This window comes from Silurus meridionalis, chromosome 10 (genome assembly GCF_014805685.1).
Source record: "Silurus meridionalis isolate SWU-2019-XX chromosome 10, ASM1480568v1, whole genome shotgun sequence".
NCBI classification, from domain to species: domain Eukaryota; kingdom Metazoa; phylum Chordata; class Actinopteri; order Siluriformes; family Siluridae; genus Silurus; species Silurus meridionalis.
In genome coordinates, this window is record NC_060893.1 from 8360260 (window position 1) to 8373971 (window position 13712).

The window sequence follows — 13712 nt, forward strand, 5'->3', positions numbered from 1 at the left end:
ACTCGCAGCGCCTTGCTTTCATACTAATCAACTTTACCTGTTCCCAATCTACACCCTCCCTTTATAAGGCCCCTGTACGCACTTACTCACCATTCAATCTCCGGTTCATTCTCGCGATCATCTCTGGACTACCTGTGTTTCGGAATATACCCGTTTTCCCTGTTTTACCCGTGTACCCGTTGTCGGTTCCAGGGCGCGCAGCTATGGAGGATTACGTTCAGACACCCAGATTGTTCCACTCCCGTATCCGCTTCCTCTGGTTCCAGCTGCCCTGGAGGACTTACAGGATGCACGGATCTTCACAAAACTGGCTCTCCGCAATGCCTGAACATCCGCCAGGGGGACGAGTGGAAGACTGCCTTCATCACCCCCCGGTCTCTATGAGTACCGCGTCATGCCATATGGCCTGTCCATCTCCTCCGTGGTTTTCCAGCTCTTCATGAATGATGTGTTCAGACCGTTCCTTCACCAATTCACGATCGTCTACATAGATGAGATGACATCCTCATCTTCTCCCGAGACCCGATCGAAACACCGCGAAGTCCTAGAGCGACTAAGGGACCATCACCTCTACCTTAACCTCAAGAAGTGTGAGTTCTCCCGGTCGGAGGTGCAGTTCTTGGGATTTGTGATTAGCCCATCTGGGATACGGATGGATGAGGGGAAGGTGAAGGCGGTGCAGGACTGGCCCTGCCCGAGCACCACCATAAAGGAGCTCCACTGCTTCCTGGGGTTCACCAACCGGTTCATCCACGGCTTCAGTCTGGTCACCACCCTGCTCACCTCTCTGCTGAAGGGGAAGGCCAAGACCATTACGTGGACCCCAGAAACCAAGGAGGCCTTCCAGGAGCTAAAGAGGAGATTCAGTGTCACCCCCTCCTACAACACCCGGAGTCCCGGCTCCCATTCATCGTGGAGGTAGCTGCCTCCTCCACCGGCGCAGGGGCTGCCTTGTCCCAACAGTTCCTGCTGAAGTCGATTCATGAAGCCCCAGGTTCCGGCCACCCGGGCAGAAAAGACAAACCCTCCTCCTAGCCCAAGCACGCTATGGGTGGCCTGGAATGAGCGAAGAGGTCTTCCGATTCGTCCAGTCTGCCCCATCTGTGCCATTTCGAAGACACCACGACATTTACCCGTAGGGAAGCTGGTTTCCCTGCCTTTCCCTGCAAGCTGGTCCCCTTTCGTGGCCTGCCCACAGCTCTAGAGACTGCCGAGGCATTGTTCCATCATGCCTTTCAGAACTTCAGCTTACCCGAGGAAATCGTGTCCAACCAGGGACCCCAGTTCACATACCATGTGTGGAAGGCGTTCTTCCGGCTCCTGGGAGTGACAGTCAATCTGTCCTCGGGATATCACCCTTAGACCAACGGAAAAACAGAACGCAATATACAGGAGCTATGCACAGAACTCCCTACGCCAGGACGACACTGGCCTAAGCCCATTCAAAGTGCGTGCTGGGCTTCCAGCTACCTTTGTTCCCATGGATGGACAAGCCCTCTAACATTCCCGCAGTGGACTACTGGTTCCAGGAAAGCGTGCATGTGAGAGTAAGCCCACACACAGCTCCGATGTGCCCTCAGAACCACCCGGAGGTTCATGGACCCTTGGAGGTCAGAGGCCCCTTACCAACCAGGGGTTTAGGTCTGGCTGTCCACCCAAGATTTGCGACTCCGGCTACCTGTAAGAAACCCTGTTTCATCGGGCCATTTCAGATCATCAGGCGGGTCAATGACGTTGCTCGACCTGCCTCCTCGGTACTGCGTCCATCCAACCTTTCACATGTCTCTTCTAAAGCCCTTTACACGCCCTACCACCGAGCACACTGGAGTCACCGTAGATCCTCCTCCGCCAGAAATGCTGGACCAGCCATCGGTGTTCTCCATCCAGGAAGTTCTAAACTCACAACGTAGAGGTAGCACCCTAGAATACCTCTTAGACTGGGAGGGGTACGGACCGGAAGAATGATCATGGGTCCCCAGACAGGACATGCTGGCTCCGGCACTCCTGGAGGAGTTCCATGCCAGCCACCCCAACTGCTCCACGCCTAGGGGCCGAGGGCACCTCAGGCGCCGAGTTGGGGCGTCAAGAGCCACCCCTGGAGGAGGGAGTAATGTCAGGCAACCACCGGCCACACACCCCCTTGGCACTCAGCATACTCTCAGCGCCTTGCCTTCATACTAATCACCTTCACCTGTTTTCAATCTACACCCTCCCTTTATAAGGCCCCCGTTCCCACTCGCTCACCATCTGATCTACGGTTCATTCTGGCGATCATTCTGGCGATCCTGGACTACCTGTGTTCCGGAATATACCAGTTTTCCAGAACATGCTGCTTCCTAGCTTCTGTTTGTTTCCCAAGGCTAATAAACGTCCTATTTATATTCTGGTTTCCGACTCTTGATCAAAGTGTGACAGACAGACTGCATGCGCTATTCAAACATGTGATGTAAATCAGCATCCTATTAATTATGCATGTTATGCAGCTGCCATGTTTGTTTTTTTCAAAGAGGCAACATTTACTAACAGTTACTGTTATCTGGCTAGATAGCATACAACGACGTACATTCCGGGTAATGGTCCATCAGGGTGGGATTTGTTTCCTTTTATTATTTCAATCACAAAGCGCTTCCAAATTTGAAGTTAGTATTCCTATTGCTTTCCATGTCCACTCACATCATGTTGCTAACTCCACTGGTGTAATAGGGTCGGCGGCACTGTTTGCAATTTTTACCTGGTAAGTGTGAACAAGTGGAGTGACTTCAAACGTTCCAATGTGTTATATTAAAAATAACACATCTAAAACACTGATCATCCAATCAAATTAGTCAACAGTAACTAAATGTTACTAAACTAAATGTTAGTGTATCTTTTTGAGCATTTGGAACATCCATGAGACTCAATTCTTTAAGACAGAGGAGTTTACGCTTATTCTCATTGAAATTCAATCCTTACAGAAAGCTTTACCATAACAATGATTATATGCTTTTTAATATTAAAACAGTTACAACTTTTTTATCCATTTTCTCCTAGGCTTCAATTATATGATGTAACTGTAAGTACAGAAGGCAACAACCGAACAATGTTGCTACTTTTAATTACTTCTACCTGAATGTTTATATACATTTATTTCTATTTCTTTGTCATTTAAAGCGGGTTGAATTTAAAGTTATGAAACAGCCAGTCACTCATTGCCTCCAGCCTCCATAATGTAAATCTTGTTGCTGAGCAACCACTTCACGGCAATGATGGCAAACTCACATATAGACTAACTGTGCTAACTAGGTACCTGGTGTGTATATCAGGTTGTAACAGTGCTCACACTACAAGATGTCTAATTACATTTCTACAATTCGGTCATACGCATTTCTAATCATTTGCCCTTTCACACTTTGCAGTTAACTCACAATTTACGATCCAATTCTCATGAGTTACCATCCAATTAAAAAGAAAAAATGACAGTGACAGCAAATAACTGTACAAGCCAGGACTACACCACCTCACATGTTGTGAAAAATGTCTAGAAGATTGTTGGCAAAGCCTGAAAGGCATCACCAAATATTCATTGTGACTTAGATTTCTTTTAGTCATCACATTAATAAGGACATGCAGGTAGAACTGCTTTTAAAATGCTCTATAGACTGCATTCAGATAAATCTCTTGAATGCAGTTTTGGGAAGAAGATTTTGATATATTCTTCTGAGGAGAAATGTGTTAAAGATTAGCTCAGTGGGCTCTTTATGGGATATGCTGATTGTGCTTCTCTGAGCTGAGCTGGTAAACAATTCTGGAATTATTCTTTAAGTGAAACCACTTAAGACAGATTAACAGAGAATATATTTTTCTCTTCTGATAAACTCTAAACTCAGCAACCTCATTGACCTTGTTCTCTACAGTGGGACCCCTGCACAAGTATGATTGTCCCACAATGTCTTTTCTGCAGCATTCTTGATGACTATATAGCCCAGAAACATGCCAAGTAGGGGTGAAAGAAAATATGGATACACATATTTTGTTTGCCGATACTGTATCGATTCCACAAAGCACAACATCGATATATTTGAAAAAAAAATCATGCAAGATTCAATGCAGTTATTTGGTTTTGAGTTTATACTGTGTTTGACCGCTAGTAGCGACAGGAAGTACTAGCATAGTTAGAGATCAGCGACAAGAAGTACTAGCATACACTAGCTTAACACTAGCATGTTACATCAGCATTTAGCATTTCATTAATGTTACATTAGATTTATAAGCGTTAATATACACCTGTTTCATCATCAGTCCCGCTACATATTAGGTGTCTACTATGTGCATATGTTAAAAAAAATTATTAAAAAAATTACCATGTTAGGTAGAATTATTTAAACTAATTGAGTTTATGTATTGCAATACACTTGATGCCACTAAGGCGTGATACAGGTGAGGCTGGCACAGGTTTCATGATATGAGTAAGTTTAAGGGGTTAAATTATATTTATTTGCTAAGGTTTGCAAATGGTGATATATTCTTAATGACATGGGATATAATTTTTCCTAAAATTATATCCCATTCCTAAAAATAAAAAATATCCCAATATATATCTTTGCTTACATTATCCAGTGTATGCTAACCCTATTGATAATATGTATCATGGTACATATCATATCGCCAGATTCCTGCCAATACAAGGCCCTAGTTCCTAGTCAACATAAAAAAATAAAAAAGGATTTTTGTTAAACGCAGTTATGACCAGCAACAATGGATACAACGTGTTTTGTGGAAAAAAGAGTGTTCTTGTGAATACTGGGTATACTTCATGTATGATTATCTCAGTGATACTAAATAATCTGAATGTAGGATAGGGAGATGTAGGTTTATGTTACATCATCATATTGAAATCAACGGATTATCTTAGTGAAAACACAACATCTGTCGCCCTTTAAAGTAACCCAGTTCGTAACCCAACACACACACACACACAAACAGATACATAAAACTAAACATCAAAACTCTTCCATGCAGCCAGAGCGAAAGCACTCACACAATACTTGTTAGCCACGAATGAGGATTGCATGAACAAAACAGCAGTGTGAACTGCAATTCTCCTATATCACAGAGGAATCCACAGAAATTAGAGATGCAGTTCATTACATTTACTAAGCAAACCTCTGGCCACCGTCACACACATTTGCAAACATTTAGTCTTGTGTCTTTTACTTTCTACATAATTGTACCACACCCACTACAGATGTCTTTCTTGCATGAATGCGTGTTTTTGTGCTGTATGGAACTGAAAGCTTTCTCTGTTCTTTCTCTGATGCTTTGTTTGCAGCTGTAGGATTTAAAAAGACCCACAATGACTAGTGCCATATTTTATTTCATTTAGAGACACTAATGCACTAAGATCGACACATGGATGTATGCAGACAATAGATGGGATGATAAATGGTTAAGGTCAAACAGTCACTGCACTCCTGCAGAGAGACAAGAGATTTCCTAGTGAATTTACATGTTAGTCACGATGTACCTGAGAGCCCTTTTAAACAAAATTTGCAACAAAGACCTCAGCACTCTTGAGACTTCTGAAGCCTGTGACCCTGTGACTCATCAAACTGCATGTCAAGAACATTAAGAGTGTGTGTGTGTGTGTGTATGTGTGTGTGTGTGTGTGTTGTGTGTGTGTGTTTTTGGGTGTGTGTGCGTGTGCGTGTGCGCGCATGTGTACGTGTTAAAAAAACCACAATCTAGCCATTGCAGATGAATCCTTTAACATTGTTTAATTTAAGTTCAAAGGACAAGCAATAATTGAATACTATTGTTGGACAACATTACTCAATGATCTTTACACACCCTTTGATCTTTCTGAGTTCTAAGGTTAAAGAGTGACAAATACCTGTTAAGTACCAGGAATATACAGTATACAAAAAAAAGGATGCAGGTTGAGAAGAGCCTGGAGAGGTGGAGGAGAGAAAGGGAATGAAAGTCAGTATGAGTAAGACAGAGAACATGTGTGTAAATGAGAGGAAGGGCAGTGGAGTGATGCAGTTGCAGGGAGAAGAGGTAGAGAAGGTGGAGGAGTTCAGGTACCGGGTGTCAACAGTGCAAAGTAATGGAGAGTGTGTTAGAGAAGTGAAGAGAAGAGTGCAGGCAGGGTGGAGTGGGTGGAGAAGAGTGATTGGAGTGATTTGTGATAAAAGAGTATCTGCGAGAGTGAAAGGGAAACTTTACAGGACTGTGGTGAGACCTGCAATGTTGTATGGATTAGAGACAGTAGCATTGAGTAAAAGTCAGAAGGTGGAGCTGGAGGTAGCAGAACTGAAGATGTTAAGGTTTTTGTCTGGAGTGACGAGGATGGACAGGATTAGATATTAGTTTATTAGAGGGACAGCGCATGGAGGATGTTTTGGGGACAAAGTAAGAGAGGCCCGATCGGGATGGTTTGGACTTGTACAGAGGAGGGACATGGGGTATATCGATAGGAGAATGCTGAGGATGGAACCACCATGAAGGAGGAAAAAGGGAGGCCAAAAAGGAGGTTCATGGATGTGGTGAAGGAAGACATGCAGTTGGTTGGTTTAAAAGAGGCAGATGTAGAGGACAGAGTAGACAGATGATCCGCTGTGGTGACCCCTAATGGGAGCAGCTAAAAGAAGAAGAAGATGTATATATATAAAAAAAAAAATTATAACAATAAAAAAAAATAAACAAATAAATAACCAGGCGAATATTACGTTAATGGACAATAGGCAGGTAAATGTTTTCCAAAAGCAGCACATCCTGAAGTGTTTTATTCATACTATACACAGCAACCTGATAATGATTAAAGAATTTAATGCTGCAGAGTTTCCACAAGATGAGTTAGTTCCTGTTACCTAATATGTTCAAGTTAATAACACAAAACAACAAAGCTTGCCTGTTACTAAGAAGCCAAAATGAACAAAGACAATCCTGTGAAGGAACACCTCAGACTTCTGCAATTAAAGCAAAATCAGTTCTAAATATCTGCTCACATACCAACAACTACACACGTTTTAAAATCTATGGAGTGTCCGCCAAACAATTCTCTTTACAGGACAAATTATAGAGAAATACTGATCATATACCATCATTAAACTAATGACAAGGCTTGTCCTCCAAGCTTAAGTGTGAATGGCTGGTCTTCTGAAATCTGAAATAAGATTTGTTTTGGTACTTTTAAAGAGAATTCTGGAAGAATTTAGGGTTAGGGTTAGGGCAAGTCTTTTTTTTTTCCAACTTAATATTGTTATCTTGGCTCTGCAAATTCTCGCTCAATTAATGTTCATTCATAAAACAAGTGTATTCTAAATCCACGCACCTACGTTTTTAACACTGGCTTTTATAAGCTTTATAGTGAATTAATATTGAAGCTGATATGTACAAATATAAGCAAAAATTTAAAATAGGGAAAACACTATCAATGTTAGGCCTAATGTGATTCAACAAAAAATTGTCAGATTCCTACCCTACATGCCCTAATGCAATTCTTTAAATGATCATTTATGTTTTGTTAACTATAGACACAATATTGCCTCAATAAAAAGCCTTTTTAACTCCATGCCTGCTGATTCATAAATGTGTCTAATTGCACCATACACCATGATTAAAATTAATTAAAGACGAAAAATTAAAGACTGTGGAAAAGTAAATCAAGAAGAAATCTGTATTGGTTAAGCCTTGGTGATACCACAGGAAAAAATATATAACTTGATCCTTGAGATAAAGACAGATGAAGTTAGGCCTCTGTTTCAATGTCTGCTGAAATCCATCATTGTCTGTGTGCATTTGAGTGAACACCATGAGGAAAGCCTTATTAAAGCAAAGGATGCAGCTTATATTCATACCGCCTTGAAAGTAGAGCTAGATGATAAATTACTACCAACAATAAAAAAGAATCTCAATCAGACTCAATTAAATTTCTGATCAAAATAAAGAAATGAGAAATGATTCTACAATAAAGATTGTAATGTTCTTGAGTTATCACAGTATGTAGTCAGAGCTCATAATGAATGTTTTTGAGGGATGTTTTTAGATGCATAATTCGCATCCCACGCCGCATTTAGATATCTTATACATCAAGGGGGGTTTAGGTCTGAACCTGAAAAAATACTGCACCATATATGTTTTCATAAACATCTAGAGAAAATGTAGTTCAAATTCAATGACTCCAGATATCTAAATATGAACTAGAGTAGTTTCTATGGCAGACCCTCTTTTGCAGCTCTTCTTATCCCATACAATTATATAAATTATGTGACTGAAGGCAGCTCAGACACTTCATGTTAGTTGTTCATACAGACCTTACAGAGTAAGCAAGAATTATTTACAATTTATAGAGAAATACTGATCATATACCATCATTAGACTCATGCCAAGGCTTGTCCGCCAAGCTTAAGTGTGGTTGGCTGGTCTAATCTGAAATAAGATTTGTTTTGGTACTTTGAAAAGAGTATTCTGAAAGAATTTTAGAAGTCTAGAAGCTCAGAATTGCATAATTCCTGACCTTTCCCAGTAGGAATTCCAAGCTGAGGGGGTGTTGTCTTTGGTTTTTCCTAGTTAGAATTAGAAAATTCAGGAATTTACATAGCCATGCCAAACATTTATTAATTTACATACAATCCATAAGTGAAACTGTATTATATTATAGCCAGAAGTTTGTCAAAACCTGACCAATCACACCCAGTGTTCATTTCCTTGATGAACATCCCATTCTAGTTTTATTCCCCTTTGCTTTTATAATAACTGCCACTCTTCTAAAAAAGATTTGTGCCCATTCAGCCACAATAGCATTAGTGAGGACAAGGAGACCTGGGTTTCAGTCAGTTACAGTTTACACCAAATGTGTACATCAGGGTTCAGGTCAGGGCTCTGTGCAGTTCTTCCATTCCAGCCTTGGCAACTCATGTCTTCCTCAAACTCATTTTGTGTATAGGCTCATTGTGAGGCTGGAACAGGTTTGAGCCTCTTAGTTCCAAACAGGGACAATGTTGCAATGTTAAGCATACAAAACACATTCTAGTCAATCACACACCTCCAATTTGTGGCAACAGTGTGCAGAAGATCTACATATGTGTGTTATAGCCAGGTGTCCACATACAATTCATCTGCCCATATATTTTATAAGGCACCCAGCTGCAAGTGAGCCCACATAATGGTTTGAGGCTCTAGACCACAGAAACCTTTTGTGGAACTAAGGTTTCAAAATCTGATCTCTGACAAAAATGTGTTGTCCTTCCAGCGTGCTGAAGGTAATAATCATTATTTACCTCTGCAGTATTCTGTGCTATTCAATGCTTCAAGTCTTTATAGGATTAAAAGTAACAATCTGATTTTCCAAACTTCTTCCCCTTGCATTCCAACCTTCTGAAGGCTTTGGAAAATTGTTCAGATGAAACATAAACCAGTTTAAGCGCTTATGTCGGTAGTTTGGCTACTGAGAATCAGTGGTGGACAGTAACAAACTATATGTAATTCCTTACTTTACTTACCGTAATTTCCGGACTATTAAGCGCACCCATATATAAGCCGCACCCATTGAATTTTACAAAGATTTTTATTTTGAACATAAATACGCCGCACCTGTCTATAAGCCGCAGGTGCCTACATTAAAACTAATGAACTTTACACAGGCTTTAACAAAAGACAGTGTCTGTTACACGGCTTGTATCTAAACAGTAGCCTACCAAGAAAGTCAGTGTTCACTGTCTTCCTCCTTCCTTTCACAACTATTTCTCTCGGGAGTTTATCTTTTGGCATCGTCCTGTGTTTTAAAAATCACCATCGGTGAAGCTTTTCTCCCGATGCCTTGCAGCTCAGAACACAGGTGAAGTGCGTTTTTTCATGCCCGGTTGTTTTCAGCGTGACGAATGATTCGCATTTCCTGTAGACAGTCCGAGTGAGCGGCAGGTCAAATGTCAGAGAAACCTCATCCATATTTATAATTTGGTGCAGCCCGATTCAGTGGGAGCGCATCTGATTTAATATAAAGAGTTTCATTGGGTTAGGGTTAGGGTTAGGGTTAGGGGTTAGGGTTAGGGTTAGGGTTATCCCGTTCAGCAATTTCATTGGTCTAATGTTATAGGGCTCAGTTTTTTGGCATGAAGCTTGTGAAACCGAGAAAAAAACCCAGGAAAAATCCAAAATCCTGACTCTAACTTGCCATAAGTAATTAAAAAAAAAGGTTTTAGGCTCATGATAATTGTAATAAATATCAATCAGTGTTTGACTCATTAATATAATTGTATTAATAGATGTGCTGAAAGTAACAAAGTCTTTTCACATAAAGATTAAGAAACAGTGACAAAAATGATAATAGGTACATTATAGCCATTATAAATCATTGTACTTTGCATACTTAAGTACAATTGAAAACAAATACTTTTGTACTTTTAGTGCAAACGTTTAATGAGAGCACTTGTACTTTTACTGGAGTAATATTATTTACTTTAACTCAAGAACATGGTTTGTGCACTACTGTCCACCACTGATAAGCATTTACATCATCGTTTTAGCCCTCTCAGTGCAAAACTCCAAAGCCTGTTCAATGAGAGTCTTGTGGTAGGGACGGTTCAGAGGACTCCGGACAACTATCAGCATCCTAACTAATTAGCGTGACATTGAGAAAACTTTAAAGTTGCACTGTAGTCATGTGGCATGTTCATGTCCCCACACCCTGCCTCTGTGTTGAAGAATTACACAGGAAATTAAGAGTCGGCTGTCGTTAAGCAAGTGTGAACCCAGTATTCACACAGGGTTATGGAGCAAATGCCTGCAAGACAGATGCGAAGAGCGAATTCTAAGTGCAAGGCTGTCTTTAAGGCGTCTATGGTGCTTAATATACAGTTTGTTAGATAACAGCTAAATACAACATGTGCTCCAGAGACAGCTTTCCAAATTAAGATCTGCCTTTAGGTTTCAAAAAGAAATTAGTGCATATTTATTAAAGGAGAGGTCATGGAGTGGGTCTGGGTGTCAGGGTGCAGTCGTGTGTGTGTGTGTGTGTGTGTGTGTGTGTGTGTGTGTGTGTGTGTGTGAGGTCTGAGCAGAAAGAACATCAGGGAAGCTCTACGGCACCAATGCATTCGAGCACATTCTGGAGCGCGAGCGTGGCGGGAAACCGGGGGATCGCGGCTGCCCGCTGACGTCATCCTCCACACCCACAAGTGTCCAGGAACGGCTTTGATCCAGGCGACAACGTAAACAATGCGTTTGACTCGTGTGTCCGTCCTCTGTGTTTCTCCTAGGACACGTACTGAGCGGTGTGTGTGTACGTGGGATGTGGTGCAGCACTACACATGGACACGCCGCTGAGTGCTGTAGTGCGTGTTAGGTGTCTTGTGAAGCATGTCACGTCATGACATCCCAAATCCATGTAGGTCAATATGTCCGGGTTTTTTTAATTACAAACACGGAAGAAATAGGCAGACCCACAAAGTGCCTTCGTTGCCATTAGCAACTTCCGACTCGCTCCGCTCCGGCCATTATTGTAGGCTGGAATACTAAGCTGCACCGAGTGTGTGTGTGTGTGTGTGTGTGTGTGTGTGACATGATCGTTAAGGGTGTGTATACATCCAGGGCTCTGACCCTGTCATGTTTAGGGAACCTGCATCACTTGCATTCGGTCCCAAAAAACACCGCCCATATTTCACTTACCTCCGATGATGAGCCGCCTTGTCTTTCTTCCCTTTCGGCCTCCGTTTCCGAGCCTGGATGGCCATCACTGGAAAAGAGACATCGGTGAAGGGTGAAGATACAACCGGGGGAGGAGCGGGTGAGAACAACGCGATAAGATCCGATAAAAGCATCTTACAACCAAAAGCTCTCTCTCACACACAGACACACAGACGCTCTCTGTGGTTCAGCAGGAAGCTTATAAAAGCTGTACCAGCATTTATACAGACAGTTTTGTGGCTATTTATACAAGAAGTAAGATTACCGCTACCTTTTCTGGAGCTCATGATGTCTGCTCCGTGCTCGCGGTCGAGGGCAGCGCTGGCCCGCTTCTCCCAGCCGTCTCGCCGGAGGAAGACGCGCGCACGCGCTCTCTCAGCCGACCACGAGAACGAATCGACTCTTCGTAAACGAGTCGACTCTTAAAAATGTAAACATAAAAAAAAATGTCTAACTTTAAACGTTTCATAATATTTTTGTAAATTTGACATTTTATATATGCCTCTCTAAAGCATCTTTAGATAGATAGATAGATAGATAGATAGATAGATAGATAGATAGATAGATAGATAGATAGATAGATAGATAGATATATTCCACGTGATATATTCAACACACAATAGACGAGTCAAAGGCCTTCAGTGGTGTCCTGTCTTAATCAATCAACCTCTTAATAACATCATTATGATGCCATGGATATAGAGACCATCAATATTAAACAGAAACGCAGTATAACAGCTTTGAATCACAGACAGGTATCTCAGGCAGTGAGAATAAATGCTATTACTTAAGCAAAAAAAAAAAAAAAACAATGAACACAATTAAACAATTCTCCTTTCACTGCAGGCACTGTGAATGAAACATAATTTTAATAATATATTTTTTCTGATTTATTTGCATGATCAATGTCCTCTCTCCCAATGTAATGTAATGCCCATTTGAATATTACATTGACATTTTATTGGGAGGCTGTAGACTGCATTTAAAGCCAATACAAGGTCACATTCATGCACAAGCAGCCCAAATCCATCTGGCCACATAATTTAGTTATTACTGACTACTGACTGATGTGTTCCATGTGTTGTAACAGCACTATACTAGCTTAATTTATATGAAGAAACTATCCAGCAGAAATAAGAAATACGATAATAAAATGATATTAAAGTTATTTCAGGAAATTCTACAAAGTTTAAGTGTAGTTTGAATAACTTTTGTGGTTCCCACAGCACCATCTACTGGCCGAAATACAAAATTGGACATGGTACAAAAAATATATATGTATATATTTATATAGTTTATATAGCTTGAAAGTTGTGATTATTTTTTAACAATTATGTTAGACTGAAAGAAAAAAAAAATATCAACGTTTTTGATGATTTTTATAAGATTTAATCAGAGTCAGAATCAGAATCAGATTTATTGGCCAAGTGTGTTGACACACAAGGAATTTGGTTTCAGCTGTTAGTGACTTTCAAAGTAGAGACATAAATAAAACCATACATTCAGCTTAGACTATACAAGACAAAACAGACAAGACAAGACAAAAACATACTATACAAGACAATATGAGACAATATAGACAGTATAAGTATTAAATAGGGATACAGATTATATGACAGATCAGTAAAGTACATAAAGTGTGAGAGTGCATGGTAGTGCATGGTAGTACCCATGGTAGGGTACAGTATTTAGGACTTTATACAACATATAGCAGCCATAGTGTGTGTAACATACACGGATAATGTGATGACTGACAGTTCTTATAGTGCAGTACTTATAGATATGATATGAAGCAGGGAATAAAATAATAGTGAGTTGTTAATGAAGCTGATTGCTTGGGGAAAGAAACTCTTCCTGTGTCTGACAGTTTTGGTGAACAAGGTTCTGTAACACCTGCCAGAAGGGAGGAGCTGAAAGATGTTGTGTCCAGGGTGTGAAGGGTCAGTAGTGATTTTTCCTGCCCGGTTTCTGGCTCTTGTATGGTACAGGTCCTGTAGAGTGGGCAGGGAAGCACCAATGATTTCTTTCTGCTGTTTTAACAGTTTTCT

The 13712-nt window shown here is 41.0% G+C and overlaps 1 protein-coding gene across 4 annotated transcripts in view; it reads right to left on the minus strand.

The window, feature by feature from the left end:
- Positions 1–12067, minus strand: part of srpk2 (SRSF protein kinase 2) — an 83107-nt gene extending 71040 nt beyond the window's left edge. For all 4 annotated transcript variants that reach the window (XM_046858669.1, XM_046858668.1, XM_046858665.1 and 1 more), the window contains exons 1-2: positions 11936–12067; positions 11647–11713 (exon numbers count right to left, since the gene is read on the minus strand). In XM_046858669.1, coding sequence (XP_046714625.1) covers positions 11647–11713; positions 11936–11951 — 83 coding nt within the window. In that variant the 5' untranslated portion in view covers positions 11952–12067. The remainder of the gene's footprint in view (positions 1–11646; positions 11714–11935) is intronic.
- Positions 12068–13712: the final 1645 nt, after the last annotated feature.